Below are 21,112 nucleotides of genomic sequence, written 5' to 3' on the forward strand. Positions count from 1 at the left end.
CATGGGATTTGAATTCTAGGCCTAGGCGCTGTCCCTGAGCTCTTCAGGTCAAAACTACCACCCAAGCCCTACTTCTCACTTTCTAGAGGTTAATTAGAGATAAGAGTTTCAGGTCCTTGGGGCTGGGAGTTGGCCTTGTGGTAGAGTGCTTGCCTAGCATGCACGAAGACCTGGGTTCGATTCCTTGGTACCACATACATAGCAAAAAGCCAGAAGTCTTGCTGTGGCTCAAGTGGTAGAGCCCTAGCCTTGAGAAAATCCAGGGACAGTGCTCAGGTCCTGAGCCCAAGCCCAGGACTGGCAAAAAAAAAAAAAAGTTTCAGGTCCTTTTGTGCACAGGCTGGCTTTTGAACCTTGATCCTCAGGTCTCAGCCTCCTGAGTAGCTAGGATTACAGGCATGAGCCACCACACCTGGCAATGCTTTGATCTTTTTTAATGACGTGGTTCAAAATGTCTGACGAGAGTAATTTATTTGGAAAAGGAAAAATCCTGTGTATTTAGAGTTTGGCCACATGACTGTGCATCCTAATAAGTCATTTATATGTATACCTCTGAAGCTCTGAGCACTTGCCAGCTTATGTTTTCAGAGGTACTTCATTCAGAACTCACCTTGCTATCGTCTCTAAATAGCAACCCTGAGACAGCCCAATAGACTCCCCATCTGTCTCCTATAGCCCAAAGCAGAGTTTGTAGAGCGCCTCTGCTGCTTTATCCCTTCCTCTCCCCTCCTTTGTGTTCTGTAATAAACATTTATTCACATATGCATATGGAGATGCACGCACGCACACACACACAGCCTTACAGTGGTAGCTTTCAGAATGCTTTCCTTAAAAATATGATAGAAGATCTGAACACTGGTGGCTCACACCTGTAACCATGGCTAATCAGGATGCCAAGATTTGAGGATCAGGTTTGAGGCTAGCCCAGGCAGAAAAATCCATGAGATTATCACCAACTAACCACCCTAAAACAAGAAGTATAGCTGTGGAGCACTGTCAGTGCTGCTTCTGTTGGCCTAGGATATGAGTGTGACAGTGTCACCCATCACCTTTCAACCCCAGACATGAGTTCTGAAGGCAGGATGTGAAGAAACAGAGTGCAAGTGGCCAGGATAGAGATCCAGATAGGTGTGGACCAGTTCTGTGGAAATGGCTTCGGGCCACCCAGCTTTGGTCATTATCTATGAAAACTGGCCTGCTCCACTACCCGCTGAGTAGTCCAAGAGGTGACAGCATTAACAGGTCTCATCTCTAGACAGACTATGACTCACAAGGGTATCAGAAACAGACCTGTCTTCCTCGACTTTGAGAGTTAAAAAGTGGGAGTTGGGGCCGGGAGTTTGGCCTAGTGGTAAGAGTGTTTGCTTCGCATGCATGAAGACCCAGGTTCAACTCCTTGGTACCACATACATAGAAAAAAAAAGCTGGAAGTGGTGCTGTGACTCAAGAGGCAGAGTGCTAGCCTTGAGGAAAACCCAAGGACAGTGCTCAGGCCCTGAGTTCAAGCCCCATGACTAGCCAAAAAAAAAAAAAGTGGGAGTTGGGGGCAGAGGAGTGCTAGCTGGGCTCTGGCTGTGCTAGGTTCCCCATCCTCCCAGACCAAGATTCAGAACTGCCCTCACAGTCTTCCGAAGCTGTCATTCTCCTCTCCAATACAGGAGGGCCATGACAGTCCAACAGGGCCCTGCGGCTCCTTTCTTGCTAATGTAGGTGACACAGGAGAACCAAAGATGGTGCACAAGTACAGCTTCTGGGAAGGCCAGGGCTGTGGAAGCTCCAGCCGGGCTGAGCGCCCTTTGTCACTGGAGAAGACAGGCAGGAGAAGTCAACTGCTGTGACAACGCCACAGAGAAAGGGAGAGCCTCAGCAAACACCCATGAAGTCAGAGCCAAATCTTTACTAAAAACTTAGTATCTTATTAATATATTACTTAAGTGTCCTGTTACTGGCATCCTGCTTAGGGCTGTGAGTAGTGCAGAAGTAGACAAAGACTGGGAACTTGAAACCACGGAAGAATACAAAACATAAGGCAAAATCTGGAAAATGTGTGATACTGAAATTCTTGGTGTCCTTGATGAAGCCATATGAATAGTCTTTAGAATTTGAAGGAGTTGAGCAGGCAATTAAAGCTGTTATTGATCTAAATGGGAGGTACTTTGGTGGATGTGTGATAAAAGCATGTTCCTACAGTTTGGAAAATTCAGAGCCTTAAATTTGGCAGAACAAGTTTGATTTTGAGAACTAGATTTTGATGGATCTCAATGAGCAGTGAAAGAGGTATTAGCTCCATAGCTGTGGGATGTCAGCACTCCTAGGAGGTCTTCTAATATTAATGTTCTTTTTTTTGTTTTTTGCCAGTCATGGGCCTTGAACTGAGGGCCTGCGCACTGTCTTTGGGCTTTCTCAAGGCTACAGCTCTACCACTTAAACCACAGCACCACTTTCAGCTTTTTCTACGTATGTGGTACCGAGGAATCAAACACATGCCAGGCAGGCACTCTACCACTAGGCCAAAATCCCAGCCATAAATGTTAATTTTATTATGTAGGTGTTTTTTAAATATAGTATACAAAAATACATTTCTTGCACTTCTCTTTCAGTTTGGCAAACTTTTCTACCTGACTTTGATTTCTTTCATTCTTTTTCTTGGGCTCTTTTTTTTTTCTTACTCTTTTCATCTCTATTTTTTTCCTTACCTTATTTTCTGTCCTCATTTTCTGCATATAATTTCTTCTCCCTCCTTACCTACTTCTCACTGGCTTGTTTCTCATCCCTCCATCCTCTTGCCCTTCAGCATAATTACTGCAAGCACATTACTCAGAAGGCATTTGATCTCTTCATTTCCCAATAAACATTTCAACCTATTCCCAATTTATTACAGAAACCCTGTTTCTTCACCAATTATTGTTTGCAAGTTTAATACTTTTAAAACTGTCAGATTAAAACTTTTCAAACAGCCTACTGACTAGGGTAAGATTTTTAATCTTACAGAAGGTAGTTTCCAATGTGAGCAGTGCATGTGTCACTAATACAGAGTTGACATGCAGATATGTTGTAAATGTTTTCAGCTGTTCTGCTCTTTCTTTGCTTGCTTGTCTAGGCTGGTGGACCAAGAATGCCTGCACACAGCCACAGGAATCCTGTTCCTATGGAAACCAAAATCAGTTGTTTGCCTGCTCAGCAAGTTGGAAATGAAGGAGTGGCTCAAAATAAAAGAAAACTAACCTAAGGGCTATGCCACGGAAAATGAAATTTCAGGAAATCCAGTTACAGCGGTGTCTAATTTGAAAAGTTTGAGGAAAAGTGTGCCCTGAAGATCAGTAGGCCTGAAGATCATTTTCCTCCAACAGTCTCAGAATCCTTAGAAAGTGCCTTGGGGGTCGTGGGCTGTTAGGATTGTGTCAACTGAATTGGAGAACTAAGCTCTTCACTTGATACTGGAGAGGAATCTAGATATGGTTAATAGTATTGTGGCTGGAAACTAAAAAAAATACTTTTATAGTGTATCTTCTAAATTTTGGAAATAGGAAATTGCAATCTACTGCCATTGTCAGAAATAATGAGGATTATAACCCTCATCCACATTCAATTTAGGGATCTGGGTGCTGGTGCCTGAGCTTTTGTGCTCAAGGATAGTGTTCTTCCACTTGAGCCACAGCCCCATTTCCAGGTTTTTGGTGGTTAGCTGGAGATAAGTCATGGACTTTCCTGCCTGGGCTTCAAAAATGTGATCCTCAGATCTTGACTTCCTGAGTAGCTATCATTACAGATGGGAGGCAGTCCTCACTGTATAGCTCAAACATCCCCCCCCTTTTTTTCTTTGCCGGGCATGGGACTTGAACTCAGGGTCTGGGCATTGTCCTTAGCTTTCTCAAAGCTAGTGCTCTACCACTTGAGCCACAGTACAACTTTTGGCTTTTTCTGTGTATATGGTATCAATCAAACCCAGGGCTTCATGCATGGTAGCCAAGCACTCTACCGCTGGCCAAACTCACAGCCACAGGACAATATCTTTAAAGTCATTGCAGAACTCAAGGTAAAAATGAAATCGCCCACTGGGTACTACTGGTGGCTCACACAATCCTAGCTACTAAGGAGACTGAGATTTGAGGATCAACGATTGAAGCCAGCCTGGGCAGGAAAGTTTGTGAGACTCTAGTCACCAATTAATACCAGAAAAAGCCAAAAGTGGTTTTGTGGTTCAAGTGGTAGAATGCTAACCTTGAAGGGGAAAAACAGGGTAGAGGGACTCAGGAACAGTGCCCAAGACCAGCGTTCAAGCCCTATGACTGGAAATACACACACAGACAACAAAACCATTTTTGTGGTATTAGAGGTTTAGTGAAGACTGCATCTACTTTGCTGAGTGCTGAAATTCACTAGTGAGAGCCATTGACTGGGTCATCGTACTGTAAAGCATGAGCTATGTTTTCCCTCTGTTCTGATTAAATATTCAGAAAACAGCACATTACTCTAGTTGATTTGGATTTAAAAAGGAACAGACCATGAGCTGGGGGGTAGAGCAGTAGGACACCTACCTGGCAAATGTGAGACCCTGAGTTCAAGCTTCATTCCTTCCCCCTAAAGAAGGGGAAGATCTCATTTTTGTAACACTGCTCCTTAATGTACATAACTGCTCTTTAATGTATTCTGAGTGTCAGAATGTGTATATTATTGGTGAAATGTAAGTTTTGTGATCCAAGGCAATATTTTTGTTGCTTTGGAAACTGTTTATGTTCTATGTTAATATAAGAAGTTCAGCCAAAGACTAGGAGCTGGTGGCTCACGTCTGTAATCCTAGCTACTCAGAAGGCTGAGATCTAAGGTTCACAGTTCAAAGCCAGCCAATTAGTATCACCAATTAGTACCAGTAAACTGGAACTGAAGTGGTAGCTCAAAGTGGTAGAGTGTGATCCTTGAGCAAAAAAGCTCAGGGACAGTGCCCAGACCTTAAGTTCAAGCCCTAAAACCAACAACAACAAAATAAGTTCAGTCTAAAAATTTTCTAAATATTTTAAGCAACAGTTCAAATTTTGCTTCCTCAATTACCAGATTTTGTATTTTGAAATGAGTTTTGGGTTGGTTAAGTTATTTTGCACGCAATTATTAGTGCAGATTATTTTGTGGAGTTTGCTATCTTATCTTGCTTTCCCTTTTTGAAACACTCAATTTAAAAATAGTTGCATGTTCACATATCCCAAAAATGTTTTTAGTTGTGAATCATTTTGACAGTAAGCCAGGAAGTGGCCAGAATTCCCTTGGAAATTCACACACAAAAAAAAAAGAAAGAAAGAAAAAAAATAACCTGGACAAAGATTACTTCAGGCTTCTGAATACCTCAATGAATTTGCTTTATTATTTTTATTTTTTCAGTCTTTGTAATAGTCCAGGTTAACTTTCAGCTTGCAATCCTCCTGTGTCCAACTCCTACCTGCATTATAATGTCTGGCTCATATATATTTGTTTAGTATTTATACAATACTGGAATCTGAACTCAGGGCTCCTAACTCACTTGACTTGCTTGCTCTACCATTTGAGCCACACCTTCCATCTGACAGTTTGCTGCTTAATTGGAGATAGAGTCTCCTGGATTTGTTTGCCCAAGTCTGGCCCCCAATCCTCATACCTGCTAAACTGGTTCTTTTTTGTTTGTTTTTTTTGGGGGGGGGTTACCAGTCCTGGGCTTAAGCTCAGGACCAGCACTGTCCTTGGACTTTCTCAAGGTTAGAGCTCTGCCACTTGAGCCTTAGCACCACTTCTGGCTTTTTTCTATGCATGTGGTACCGGTGAATCAAACCTGGGTCTTTGTGCATGCTAGGCAAGCACTCTACCACTAGGCCAAACTCCCGGCCCCTAAACTGGCTCTTTTTTTTTTTTTTTTTAACATTGTTTTTTATATTAAGATGTGTTTGCAAATGATTGACTGTAAGCCATACATTTGAATAACCTAAGTAATACATACTTTAGTTTTTTCACTTATGTTAATAAAGCCTCTTTTGTAAGCTAATATTTAATAACATCTTAAGCTCTTGATTTTCAGCATGGAGAATTTATAAGCAAATGACACTGATGATCTCAAGGATAGGATCAAGTCAAGGGTAGGAATGAACTCAGTGATGAAAACACTTGACTGGCATTAGGACTGTGGGGGGTTTTGCTGAGTATCTGTGGCTTACACTTGTAATCCTAGCTACACAGCAGGCTTGAGATGGGATCTTCCCCCCCACCCCCGCCCCCACCACCACCTTTTTTCAGTCCCAGGCCTTGATCTTAGGGTTTTGGATCTATCCCTGAGCTCTTTTTGCTCAAGGCTAGTGCTCTACCACTTGAGTCACAACTCCACTTCCGGTCTTCTGGTAGTTAACTGGAGTCTTAGGGACTTTCCTGCCTGGGCTGGCTTTAAACCAAGATCCTCAGATCTCAGCCTCCTGTGTATTATAGATGTGAGCCACCAGCCCCAGGCAGCACTTGTACTTTCAAATGCCACTATTTGGGAACACAATAAAAAGGCCCACACTTGATGCCAGCACCTTGATATTGGACTTGTTAGCTTTGGAACCACAGTAACTTTCTAGCTATCCTTTTTATCAGTCACCCAGGCTGTGGTATTGTGATAGCAGACCAGAACAGAGACATTCCTTCCACTTTCATTGGGGCCAATGATCCGAGGGCTGTCTAGTAGATAAAGCAGGCATATAAATACATTGAGAACAATGGGAAAGGAAAAGACAAGAATAAGGGTGTGGTGTGGGGTTGGAATTGGAAGTACCAGAGTAAACTCATGATTCTTGTCTACATGGTATGGGAGCTGTGACTGCCACCGTGTCAGATACATACTCAGAGGATCCAGAAGCAGTGACAGTCCCATAGCCATGAGAACACAAAGTAACCATATCTTGGTTTCTAAATCCCATTCTTCATGAAAGTAAATAAGGACTCCTGGAAGAAATGGTTGGGTCTCGAAACATGTTGCACTACAAAGTGCACAAAGAATGATGAGGACAGAAACGAACTGACAGGAGTCTCAGGTCTAAGAAAACAGCATTGTGTTCACACTACTAACCTTTGAGTACAATAGGAACCATGAGTATATACTGAATGTAAACGAATGAATAAACAAGCAGGGAAGATGGGAACATTCTATTCTATAGTACCAGTAAAGGGAATGAAGTTGGAAAAACCACTCCTATACAACCATTAGATTAAATAAGCGTTGAACAATCAGCAGAGTCTCTAATTTAGTGAGTGAAAAAAATTACAGAGGGGGCCGGGAGTTTAACCTAGTGGCAGAGTTCTTGCTTAGAATGCAAGAAGACCCAGGTTTGATTCCTCAGTACCACATATATAGAAAAGCTGGAAGTGGTACTCTGGTTCAAGTGGTATAGTGCTAGCCTTGAAGAAATGCCCAAGGACAGTGCTCAGGCCATGAGTTCAAGGCCTGGGATTAACAAAAAAAAATTACATAAATATCTATAATATGTCTAAAGACTTCCCCCCACAAAAAAACTAATTATTATTTAGTGATAATAATATAGCTATTAGGACTGAAGAAGCCTGCCAGAAACTATCCAAAGATAGGTTTGTGTGTGTGTGTTTGGTTTGGTTTTTTTTTTTTTTTTTTTGCCAGTCCTGGGCTTGAGCTCAGTGCCTGAATACTATCCTTGAACTTTCTCAAGGCTAGAGCTCTACCACTTGAGCCTCGGTACCACTTCTGGCTTTTTCTATGTATGTGGTACTGAGGAATCAAACCCGGGTCTTTGTGCATGCTAGGCAAGCACTCTACCACTAGGCCAAACTCCCAGCCCACGCCAAAAACTACCTTAACCAAAGATAAAATTCAGAATCACCTGTGATGAGACAAACCCAACAGTGTGTGTCCTGCAGCATACAAGAATAGCATGACACTGCTGCTTTGGTATATCAAGACAATAAATCCTGTGTCCCAGAGAAACCCAAACTGTATAGAAAATGGGAAGCTTCATTGATTTTTCTGGGGGATAAAAAAGACCTATAGAATTGTTTCTGATTATAGACCAATTCAGTGCTGGGTGCTGGTGGCTCAGACCTGTAATCCTAGCTACTCAGAAGGCTGAGTTCTGAGAATTGTGGTTGAAAACCAGATGGGCAGGAAAGTCTTATCTCCAATTAGCAACCAGAAAACTAGAAGTGGAGCTGTGGCTCAATGTGGTAGAGCACTAGTCAAGCAAAAACAAAATAAATAAAACAAAATACAGGGACAGAGCCCAGGCCCTGAATTCAAGGTCCATAACCAACAAAAAAAAACCAGAATGACTTGGTCCTTGTCCAACAAAAGACACTATTGGAACAGTTGGCAGAGCTTAAATGGAGTTTATAGATTTGTTAATAATGACAACAGTCCTGATTCCCTGATTCTGATGTAGTTATACCAGAACATGCCCCATTTTTAAGAAGTAAGCTCCAAAGAAGAAATTAGTAATGGAACATGTTTGCAGTTTATTTTCAAGTTGGAAGATTTCAGCAGAGAAATGTTTAGTCCTTAGGGAGGCTTGATGAAAGTTTTATAGGATATATATGTACTACTGTTTATACAAATTTAAGATTATTTCAGATGAAAAGTTTTCTGTCTGGGTATGGTAGTATGGTACACAGGTACTAGTATCCTAGCTGCTTGAAAGGCAGTTCAAGATTAGCCTAGGCAAAATTAGCTCAAGACCCTGTCAAAAACAAGGGCTTCAAAGTACTGGTAGCTCACACCTTTAATCTTAGCTACTCAAGAGGCAGGAAAGTCCATGAAACTCTTATCTCTACCACTTCTGGCCTAGACCTGCTATCTAGGCAAGTTCTTTCTCAGGCAACACCAACAACAGCAACAAACAAATATAAAAACTTCCCTCCAATGGCTGGTGTGCTGCAAAGAATACACCTCTCCCTTATTTGACTCTTCAAGCCACACCATTTGCCTGGAATGTTCTCCGATACCAAGGACACAGAAGGTGGCCACTTGCGTAAAACTGGTCTTTCCAGTAATACTGTCCTCACCTGTCAGCAACTCCTCCCTCAAACTTCAACTGTTAAAACTAAATTATAAAGATCTGGGGTTAAGTTGTTAGATGGAAATCTGAATACGTGAAGAGAAAATGGTGCCCAAGGGAGTTACACTAATGCCTCATCCTTCATGAGACTAATGACATTTGCTCCTTGAGTGTTCAATGAAGAGGAGAACTGCTGGAAGTAATAGGTTACACAGCAAGTCAGAAGAACTGAGTTCTGGCTTCTACTGATGTAGGGTCACACACAATATAGTATAGATATATAGATTTTGCAGTCTGGGCAAAAACTTAGGGCCTGGGCACTGTCCTTGGGCCTTTTCAAGGCTAGCACGCTACCACTTGAGCCACAGCATGGCTTCCAGTTGTTTGCTGTGTAAGTGGTACTGAGGAATCAAACCCAGGACTTCGTGCATGCACAAGTGAGCACTCTACCACTAGGCCAGGTTCCTGGACCTAGTGTATTTCTTTTTAAAGCTGGAAAAAGGGATTGTGAATGTTTTAACCATAAAGAAATAATGAATTCTGAAAAATACAGATACATTTGTCCTGATTGGGACGTTGTACATATATGGGAATGTATGGCATACCATAAATATGTGTGTGTGTGTATATATATATATATATATATTTTTTTTTTTTTTTGCCAGTCCTGGGCTTGAACTCAGGGCCTGAGCACTGTCCTTGGACTTTCTCAAGGCTACAGCTCTACCACTTGAGCCTCAGCACCACTTCCAGTTTTTTTTTTCTATGTATGTGGTACATGCTAGGCAAGCACTGTACCACTAGGCCAAACTCCCAGCGCAATATGTATATATTTAAAGAGTCAGTGAAAAAAATAAATGGTGCTTGGGGGGACTATTAGGATTTAGGAGGTGCTGAAGTTATATTCCTGATCAGAACGCATCTTCAGTAATAAAGACTCTAAGCCAGCTGCGAACAGCTCATGCCTGGTATCCTAGCTACTCAGCAGACTGAGCACTGAAGGACTGAGGTTTGGAAGCCCACTATAGCAGAAAAGTCCATGAGACTCTCTCCAACACAGCAAAAGCCATCATGGAGACATGCTCAAGTGGTAGAGAACCAAGATGAGTAGGCAGGTAGAAGCAGCATTAGGCCTTGAAAAAACTAGGCCCTAGTGGAGCAAGCACTAGGCTGTAGAAAACCGAATGAATCCAGAATAAATGATCAGATCATTAAGAGCTATATTGGTTTGTGGGGGGGCATTGGGATTTTTATTTCTTTTTTTATTAAAAAATTTATTAACATTGATTTTTACATCATATTTCAAGTGACATATTTAACAAGTGTTCAAGAAGGGAATCTCTATATATAATCACTGGCACTTAGATTTTAGAACATAATTAAAATTGGGCTGAGGGTTTGTATGTCATAGATACATATTAATCTATGTAAGAAAACATTATGCCTATAGAGTCATAAATGTTTATGTCTATGTAGTTGTGTTTATATTTCCAATACCATGTCTATAGCATTGGGTACTCGCTCTTGAGTCCTCGCTCTTGTACTGTTTGGATCTAATAAAAAGCTATATGTTTTATCAAATGAAAAAGTTTATCTGTCCACCTAGGAACTACTGTGTGTGTGTGTGTGTGTGTGTGTGTTTTAATACCATTTGTAGCTCATGGAGTTGGTATTTTATTTTTAACAAGTGAGTTTGGGCCACAGCAATATGCAAACAACATTTTTACTAGTATGGAAAAATAAATAATTGAACACACTTTGCAAGTATAATGCCTTCCCTATGCCCCACCAAAAGTGATATGAATTATAGTTCCCAGGAGACCCAGTGTGCAGCTGGAACTTTCTGTCCAGTTCCCTTCTGCAGTACTGGAGAATTACACAAGGGGTTACTTACTCTCTTTTGAGTTCTGAATGGGGATGAGGGAAACTGTGAAATCACAGTACATGGGGCTTTGAATGTCTCTGCATGCACAGCAGAAGGCTAATAAAGTGGTAGGTCAGTCCCTAATTCAGGCTGGCTCTTTTTAATGCTCCACTCTGGTGCTGGAAAACTTTTACTCTTAAGGAGCAGGGACTGGGTAACTTAGTAAGTGCCTCGGGCTGAAAATGTCATTTTGCATACAGAGCAGGACTGAGTTTGCTGTCAGCCAAACCTTCCACCTCCCAGGAGCCTGAATGTTGCAGCTAATTCACTTCCAGAATGTTAAGACTGTCACTTCCCAGAGAAAGTGATGTGTGAGAGGCTGAATCTTAGAAGTGGACAGCCCAGAGTGGGAGCTGGCTGGAAGAAGGAGGTCTTGATAAAGATGGTCTACTTTGCCAGGCAGTGGAATTAATCCCAAGCATGTTCGATGAAGGTGGACCTTGTAGGTGCACAATGTGGTCAACCATCACTCCTGGGAAGTATGGTTGGAATGGGAGATGAGAGGGGCAGGAGAGAAATGAGGAAAGGCTTGAAGGCAGACAAGTCAAGTATTATTTAAATCTAAGGGATCAATGAGTCTTACCAGGCAAGCTGGTCTGCCCCATGTCTGTGGTACCAAACACGTACCATATTTGTGAGAATGTAACAAAGTCAGTGAAGGTGAGAGGCACAAATGGTAAATCTCTAGGAAATCTAATATCGTGCTGGGCCCTGCAGACATATGTGAATCAGATGCCTCTTCCTCCTCTGGCCTCCAGACTGAACTATAGGATAGGATTTTCTTTCAAAAATGTTTTCTTTGGAGAATAAAATTCTCATTACATGATGAAGTGGATACTGATCTGGTAAAAAAAAAAAAAAGACTAGTTACCTTCTAAGATGAACTATTTATGGGTAATAAACATGCAATTCAAAAATAGGGTCTCAAAACCCAGTATTTCCATGAGCAACAGAATAGCCAAGTATGATGGCATTTTCCAATGAGTGGAGATCACTCCTTTTGAAGTCATCCTAAAATAATGCTTGACTTTTTTGGGGAGGGGGACAGTCGTGGGGCTTGAACGCAGGGCCTGAGCACTGTCCTTGGACTTTCTCAAGGCTAGAGCTCTACCACTTGAGCCTCAGTACCACTTCTGGCTTTTTTCTATGTATGCGGTACCGAGGAATTGAATGCCTTCATGTGTGCTAGGCAAGCATTCTACCACTAGGCCAAACTCCCGGCCCAATAATACTTGACTTTTACCTACTTTTTAACCTAGCTGTTTTTTCTCCTAGCCTTTCAAAACAGAGACTCTGGAGATACGAAAGAAAAATGAATGGAATGGAACAGCTGAGCCCAGATGCCTAAATTGAAACTCCAGTCACCTCCCAGAAAGGCCGGAGGGTCAAGTCCAATCACAAGAACCTTTTCCTCAGGTTCCTCAGGACTCAAACTTAGTATCTAATGCTTTTGCTTATTGGTTAGTACTCTACCAACTGAGCCATGCTTCTAAACCCAGAGACTCTTTTGTTGAAATGTATGTTTATTATGCATAGATATTTCATTCCTGAAGATGCCATTTTAACTCACTCTCTTGAATAATTATTGATTAGATATTATTACATGATTATAGTCAGCATTGTTTTGAATCAGTTTCTACTACTGACCTCATATGAAATGATCAAATTTCCTCAAACTAGAAAATAAATCATGCTGACTTAATGGAGTAATGTTATCACATGAATGTCTGTCTGGTCATGATTTCTTGTACCTTAAGCCTTAGTAAGTCAGGATTCTGTCTTAAGTACTTAATGTTTACCACCATGACTCTGAATTATCTTAGCTTCTCCTCAAAAAGACCTTTACCTGGTAGCTCATACCTGTAATCCTAGTTACTCAAAAGGATGAGATCTGAGGATCACAGTTCAAAGCCAGCCCAGGCAAGATAGTCTGTGAAATTTCCAATTAACCACCAAAAGGCTGGAAAGTGGAACTATGGAACTGTGGTTAGAGGGTTAGTGGTTAGAGCACCAGCCTTGAAGAAGTCAAGTGAGAACTTGAGGCTCTGAATTCAAGCCCAACTACCCGCACACGTGTATATATGTGCACAAGCACTCCTTTTAATGAGCAGGACTTGCTTCACTCCTGAGAAAAAGAAGTACATGAGTTCCAAAGATGTTTCCACAACAGTGGTGGTAATCCTATCTCTAGGGACTGATCCAGTTTTTACACTGGATGGTCTATTTAAAAATAAACAGTCACACCTCTGCATTGCCACTTCCTGCCAGCAAAGTACACAATGGTGTGTGTTAAATTTCCTCTTTTAGGATTGCACAATGACGTCAAAAATGCTGAGTAACTGAAGGCCTGGGTCACCAAGAAAGGAGGGAATGGCTTACTTCCTTTCTGATGGCAAACCACACCTATCTCTCTCCAGAAAGAACAGTCGTGCTAGTGCTCTCCTAGCAGTCTAATTTCACTTCCATTTGTCAACTTACAATCAGTAAATGCCAGGGGACCTTAAGGACGAAGTGCCACATTTTATCTTGGTGTGTGTCTACTGTACAACTCTGCCCCAGTGCCTAACGTCTAGTGAACCCTCCATGCTTGTTGAATTGGATAGTTGGGTCTTGAGGACTGGTATTGCCAAGTAGATCCCGGCAGCCTTCCCTTCAAAAGTTTTGAGTTTACTTCACTTGGTTGTTGGCCCCCTGCTAGTTCTCTACCACTTGACCCACGTACTCCATCCTGGTTTTTGCTGCTTATTTTGGAGATGAAATCTTGCAGACTTTTCTGCTTGGGCTGGCTTTGAATAACAGTCGTATGGATCTCAGCTTCCTGGGTAGCTAGGATTACAGGCATGAGCCACCGGTGTCAAGCTGCACCAGTGGCTTTTCCAAGAATGCAGATGATCAAAACCAATTAGGCTTGAAATTTTCCTAAGATTTCATAGAAAAAAGAAATCACTAAAACATTTGCCTACTCGGGAGGCTAAGATGTGAGGACTGAGTTTCAAAATCAGACTGAGGATCAAAATTTTTGAAACTCGTCTCCAATTAATCACCATGAAGCTAGAAGTAGAGTTGTGTGACCCAAATGGTAGAGCACTGGCCTTGTGGCAAAAGAAGTCAGGAACAGCACTCAGGCCCTGAGTTCAAGCCCTAGTACTGGCATGCATGTGTGTGTGTGTGTGTGTGTGTGCGCGCGCACACACGCGCACACACACACACACACACACGAGAAACAGGGAGGTTTATATAATTAATAAGAGGAAAAAGGGGCATCAGATACTGGATAGGTCTAGCAAATACCTCTGGGTTAGGAATGCTATGGGTTAGGTATTTCTCATTCTCTCTCTTCCTTTGTTTCTTTGGCAGTGCTAGGAGTTGAGCCCAGAGCCTCCTATTTGCTAGGCAAGGGCTCTACACCCTAGCCTCTTTCCTCATTCCTTTACAACCTAACAGTTTTCCTGATTCTTTCCTTCCGGGCAGTTATTTACCTGAGTTCTTGAGTTGTTTTCTTTTACCCCACCCCAGTTGCCATAAGGATGAATCATAGAGACCAGAGGAAGGAAAGACAAATGAAGTCATCTGGTTTTCATCTCCAAATTAAGGGATTTGGGGAAACGTTAACTTCTCATTTTAAAAAGAAGAAAAAGGAAAAAGTATGGCTAGAGCCAAGAAGGAGAGCAGCTCCCCGATCCGCTGCCTTTGCTTGTACAATCCTGAGGCCCACCCACTTAGAAAGCAATCATTCTTGGGACCGGGAGTTTGGCCTAGTGGTTAAAGTGCTTGCCTAGCATGCATGAAGACCCGGGTTCGATTCCTCGGTACCACATACATAGAAAAAAGCTGGAAGTGGTGCTGAGACTCAAGTGGTAGAGCTCTAGCCTTGAGGAAACCCAAGGACAGTGCTCAGGCCCTGAGCTCAAGCCCAGGACTGGCAAAAAAAAAAAAAGAAAGCAATCATTCTTACCAAGGGCCTTGGGGAAAACTGGATGCGCGAGTGTGATGAAGAGTTATACTTCAAACCTACTGCCTGAGGAATGATGCTGGATTATGAATCTACCAGTGACTGTTCTAGCAAGGAACTGGCAGGGGGATCTGGGTCAAAATGTGTAGTGTTTGAGCAGTTCCTAAATAGCGAGATGACTAGAAATTACGGTTGTCCCTGGGTAGGGAGCCCAGCTCATTTATTTCCTTTTGTGCAATCTCTGCTCCCCTCTACCACTTTCGCTTTCTTTTCCCCCCTCTACCTGCTCCTCCTTCTGCTTTCCTCCTCCTTTTCCTTGTTTTCTTTTGCTCCCCTCCTCCTCTTGCTTCTCTTTCTTCTCTCTTCCACTCCTCTTTCTCTTCCTCCTTAGGATTATTGTTTGGAAAATGGCAAAAATAATTTTCTGACATGGTATTTTGGGTTTTTTTTAAATTCCTGTTTAGACTTTGTCATGTCGTTCAGACATTTTACAAATTACCATGTCCTTGGGTGGTCTCTTGGTATCTAGTGTAGCTCTACTTTGGCCTCCCATGGCCCCCCATGATGTCCTTCATCAACTCTGGGCTCGTGGGTTATAACACTGGGCTCCATTCTTCCCACCAAACCTGAGAGAGTGGGAAGACATTTGTACAATATCTAGTTACCTATGTATGTTATGACAGATGCACAGTTCAAACCATCAGGTATCTAATCTATTGATAAACATGGGCATAACTGTATCTCTATACTGATCTGACTCTGATTCTATTATAGTGTTTACCCAGAACCTGTATGGATTAATCATAAGAAAATTTTATTTTTTAATAAAAATGACTTTCGTTTGGCCACTACTGGGGCTTTAACTCAGGGCCTTGCTCTTCCACTTAGCTTTTTCCTCAAGGCTAGTACTCTACCATTGTGCTTCTACTTCAACTTTTTGCTGGTTAAGTGGACATAAGAGTCTCTCAGACTTTCTGCCTGGACTAGTTTCAAACTGTGATCCTCAGATCTCAGCCTCCTGAATAGTAGTTAGAATTACAGATGTGAGCTACTGGCAACCAGTAAAAATGTTATGTCTTAATCATGACTATGCAGTTGAATAATCTAGGGACTAAAAGTTTGCTGGTTCTGCAATCCAGAAATATGAATTAAGGCAACCGTTTTAGACCAGTAAATAGTCATGACTCAGTATACAAGGGGACTGAATCCCAGGAGTCCCGGTTGCCTGGATAATAATTATTATTATTTTTTATATCATCTCTTGTCCTTTTTGGTTAGGATTTCACTACACTATGGTCCTCCAATTTATGCCTCCTGCATAAGCTGGAATTATTATGTACAACAACCCTACACCCAGTCTGTTGGCTGAAATGGATTCTCACTAACTTTTTTGCCTGAGCTGGCCTCTAACTTTGATCCTACCAATCTCTGCCTTCCAAGTAGCTCAGATTACAAATACTGTATTTTTTGAAATTGGCCTATGTCAGAACATATTGACTATTTCATGCTCTTCACTACAGATAGAGATCCTCCACAGATAATTTAATTTAGCCTCCTTGATGGGTTTGAACCACTGATGTCCTCATGTGTATACCTATTGCCAAGTATGTTTCTCTTTAGGAGAACTTTCTAGAAATGACGTCATTGACCAAGACTAGGAGATCCTACCAACTCATTCCACTACCAGTAACACATGAGAATTCCCATTCTGTTCATTTCAACCACATAAGATACAATTAGTCTTTTTAACTTTTGTCCAGGTGAGCTAGAAGTGTGACCTAGGGAGATTAATACAATAATAACCGGCACAAGGCAAGTCAATATTAGCACAAAGAGGAAACAACCCAATGCCTATTCTAGAGAGTTGCTGCCTAGCTGCAGAGGTCAAAAAACCCAAGAATGACCATGGGAGCTGTGACCACTGTGAGAGGAGATATACAGAAAACTGCCAGAAGTACATGATCAACACCAAAACTGTCCGAAGGGCTTGAGAAAGGCTTTACCTTCAGAAAAATTATAATAGTATTTGTCCACGAGGCAAGGCTCACCATTTGGGATGACAGAAGGAATTTTGTAGGTAAAGAAGAGAATGACAGGGTATCACTGATGTCCTATTTGAGCAGTGGCATGGTGCAGAGAAGAGTGAAGAGGAAGAAGCTGTGGGAAATCAGGCTGCCCAGGCAGGTCAAGGCCCTGGTGGGTAGTTTCAAGAGAAGAATCATGTGGTTAGAACTCTGACTTAGGATGATTATCGCTTTGAATGGAGACCTCAGGGTCTATTACCACTGAGAAAGACACTGAAGTCACCACACATGTTTCTCTGAAAATATCTCAAACCAAAGTAGAAATTGTGGTTTGTCCTCTGTGTCTCTGAAAGTCCTCTGTGAGGCTTGGGTTATGACAACTGAATTCAACAAGTATTTATTGAGGGCTGCTGAGTTCAGCAGGGCTGAGGGCTGAAAAGATGCAAGGGAAAGAAAAAATAGGACTTTTGGCATTTGCAACACACCAGGCATCCTTTATGGATTTTCTAATTTTTACAGTAAGCCTTGAGGGTGAGAAAATGGAAGTTTCCAAAGGTTTTTGCTTGGCTATATAGTGTTTCAGATAATTCTGTAATTTACCTATGAATAAGAGTTTTCCTCTTCAGCTTTCTGTAGATTAACAAAACTGTCCATTTTAAGTTATTCCATATGATATGATTGATTCCTATTAATATTGAACTTGAAACTTAAATTCGCCTCAGTTTTTGTTTACAAGTGTGTCTTAAAACTGGCATGTTTTGACGTGTGGTGTAATACAAAGCTCACCTTGCGGGCCGGGAGTTTGGCCTAATGGTTAAAGTGCTTGCCTAGCATGCATGAAGACCCGGGTTCGATTCCTCAGTACCACATACATAGAAAAAAGCCATAAGTGGTGCTGAGGCTCAAGTGGTAGAGCTCTAGCCTTGAGAAAGTCCAAGGACAGTGCTCAGGCCCTGAGCTCAAGCCCAGGACTGGCAAAAAAAAAAAAAAAAGCTCACCTTGTATCTTCTGTGCCATCCTGGAAGCCAATGTGTTCCCAAAAATCCTATTTAGAAACTTAAGATCTGGGTATTGAGTAAAATACCGTTCTTATTTCTGAGCCTTCATGTATGACCTGCTTTATCTCTCTGGAGTTTTAGAGACTTCTTTCTGTTCTCATGCGGTGTTCTAAAATTTCCTGCAAGTGTGTCTTGGGTTGGTTTGTTTTTTATTCACTGTGGCCTTTTCAATCTAATAACTCACTGCTGTTAGTTGTAGCAAATTTCTTTCAGTTGTTTCTTTGTAGATATTATGCCCTCTGTTTTTGCTATTTTTTTATTTTCTTTCTAAAAGTCCTGTTATTTGTATGTTGAATTTTCTAGATTACTCTTTTTCCTCTTTTGCTCACATCTTTAAATATAAGAGATTCTGTCATACAGTAATCAGATTCAAAGAAATACGGGCTTATGGTCTATGAACATCCAAATTAGACAACACAGATTGGTGCTAGTGGCTCATGCCTGTAATCCTAACTACTCAAGAAGCTGAGATAAGAGGATTGTGGTTTGAAGCCAGCTGGGGCATTTAAGTCCATGATACTCTTATCTCCAGCAAGCAGTGGAGCTGTGCTATAGCGGTAGAACAAAAACACAAAAACAAAAACCAGCCAAGTGAGAGCTTGAAGCTCAGCTCTGAGTTCAAGTTTTGGTACCAGCACACAACAATAACAACAACAATAAAAAAAAAAACTATACAACTAGAGCACTTGGGCAGAACTGTATAGAATTCATTGTCGTAAGAGAGAAATGTGATATATAAGTGGTGCTGAGTTCTAACGTTGAGTAAGCTCAAGGACCGTGCCTAGGCCCTGAGTTCAATCCTCAGAACTGGAAAAAAAAAAAAAGGCAAGTAGAAAGGCAAAAAAAGATGTTTTGACCTCTGTTTTACCACTTAAGGGTTTTGGTGGACTGCTTACAAAGATCCCTTGCAAAGGAATACTGTTCATTTTATTTTATTCCAATACCAAGGTTTGAACTCAGGACTTTGGCACAATCCCTTAGTTTTGTCACTCACAGCCACCATTCTACCACTTGAGCCACAGTCCATTTACAGCCTTTTGCTAGTTAATTAAAGTGTCATGGACTTTCCTGCCCATGCTGGATTAAAACCATGAGCCTAAGATCTCATCCCCATGAGTAGCGAGGATTACAGGCATGGGCTAGCAGTGTCTAACCTCCACCATTCTTTTACTCTGTAAGTTCTTACCTATTTCTTTTTTTTTTTTTGCCAGTCCTAGGCTTGAGCTCAAGGCCTGAGCACTGTCCTTGGACTTTCTCAAGGCTAGAGCTCTACCACTTGAGCCTCAGCACCAATTCTGGCTTTTTTCTATATATGTGGTACCGAGGAAATGAACTCAGCTCTTCGTGCATGCTAGGCAAACACTCTACCACTAGGCCAAACTCCCAGTCCCAGTCCTTACCTATTTCTAACTGTTTATGATTAGAGATAGAGTGAGATAGCAAAATGTGAACCAAAGTCTGGCACTCAAAGGTCAAAATACACAGGAGATAAAAACCTCATCTCCTCTCCCACCAGGGGAAGAGATTCTTTGGATGAAGATCCTGAAATTCTTTTGTTCTAAACTAATAAAAGGGGTCACATACATTCCTTAGAGATAACAAACCATGACTTCTAACCTCTTCTTTTTTTATTTTTTTTTTATTTTTATTTATTTATTTATTTTTGCCAGTCCTGGGCTTGAGCTCAGGGCCTGAGCACTGTCCTTGGACTTTCTCAAGGCTAGAGCTCTACCACTTGAGCCTCAGCACCACTTCTGGCTTTTTTCTATGTATGTGGTACCGAGGAATCGAACCCGGGTCTCATGCATGCTAGGCAAGCACTTTAACCACTAGGCCAAACTCCCGGCCCTCTTCTTTTTTTATAATCTCACTGCAGAGTTCTTAAGCATAAAACAAAGCCTAGCCATTGCACAGATCTAGCTAGGCATGGATTTACTGGATACTCAAGAGAAGCCAAAAAAATTCCTTTGGGGGCCGGGAGTGCTTGCCTAGCATGTAGGAAGTCTCAGGTTGAATTCTTTGGTACCAATTACATAGAAAAAGCTGGAAGTGTTGCTGTGGCTTAAGTGGTCCAGCTCTAGCCTTGAGAAAAAGCCCAAGAACAGTGCTCAGGCCCTGAGTTCAAGCCCCAGGACTGGCCAAAAAAAAAATCCTTTTGGTGTTTGACACGTTTTCAGTGTTTCACACAATCTGAAGTACAGTCATCCAACACCATGTGAAGCAAGGTCACAGCATTCCCAGGAAGTTCTGCCTAAGTTACAGAGTCATGAGTAAATAAGTGGTAGACCATGATGGGCCAATTTTCTCCCGTTTTCTATGTGAGAAGCTCTACAGAAGGATTCAAAACTCAAGGACAGGACTTGCTATAGGAAGTGAGAGCCAGGGACTCTGGGACCTGCCCTGTGAAGCAGAAAAAGAAGGCTGACTACTGCCAGTCCATACCATCTTTCTCGGAAAAATCCTCGTACATTCCAGAATGTTCACTTAGAGCAGAAAGATGCACATGGATTCTGTCTTTCAGGCTGTCAGTGGTTAAAGAGCTTTGCGTGTAAGTCAGAAATTATGCTGCGTTTTTCTTTTTGCCCTTCTCTGGAGGTCTATGTATAATTCCCAGTGATGGTGGAGTGGCAGGAAACTTCTACAGTGGGCATTGGGATCCCAGCTGCGGAACACTCTGCAGCCATGTGCCTATGTATGAATGCCACAGTGAGCACTGCCCCAGTGCCTGCTGGCCTGCCTATCATTCTCTGATTCCCAGGAGTGACATGGCCTGCAAGTGGAAAGCAAAAATAGATGCTGAAATGAATGAGCAATAACTGGACACCCACGATCCTGCCTATAACCCTAACCCCTTATGAACTGAGACCTGAGAATCATACTTCTTTTTTTTTTTGAAGACAATTGATTCTTTATTGATTAAAAATGAAGAAAACATGCAGTAAAATAGAATATCCAGAAAACAAAACAAGAGGGGGTGGGGAAAAATGGACTATTTTACATTTCTCATCATCTAACAGGTCATCTTTTTATGGCTGCAAGATCACTCTAGCCCCTAGATGATTATTTCCAGCTGGCTCTAGGACTTGGTTCAAAACAGAAGCGCAAATAACAACAACAACAAAAAAAAATTTAAAAAAAAT

General features: G+C 41.8%; 1 protein-coding gene across 7 annotated transcripts in view; it reads left to right on the plus strand.

Moving 5' to 3' along the window:
- Ice2 (interactor of little elongation complex ELL subunit 2) overlaps positions 1-12,299 on the plus strand; it is a 49,140-nt gene extending 36,841 nt beyond the window's left edge. For 6 of the 7 annotated variants that reach the window (XM_090358273.1, XM_090358269.1, XM_090358275.1 and 3 more), the window contains one exon: positions 3,101-6,248. In XM_090358273.1, coding sequence (XP_090214399.1) covers positions 3,101-3,229 — 129 coding nt within the window. In that variant the 3' untranslated portion in view covers positions 3,230-6,248. Of the gene's footprint in view, positions 1-3,100; positions 6,249-12,213 lie in introns of those variants that run through there. The other variant, XM_090358274.1, reaches the window with a different exon arrangement.
- The last annotated feature ends 8,813 nt before the right edge of the window (positions 12,300-21,112 follow it).

This window comes from Megascapheus bottae, chromosome 25 (genome assembly GCF_031878675.1).
Source record: "Megascapheus bottae isolate mThoBot1 chromosome 25, mThoBot2.hap1, whole genome shotgun sequence".
Lineage (NCBI taxonomy): Eukaryota > Metazoa > Chordata > Mammalia > Rodentia > Geomyidae > Megascapheus > Megascapheus bottae.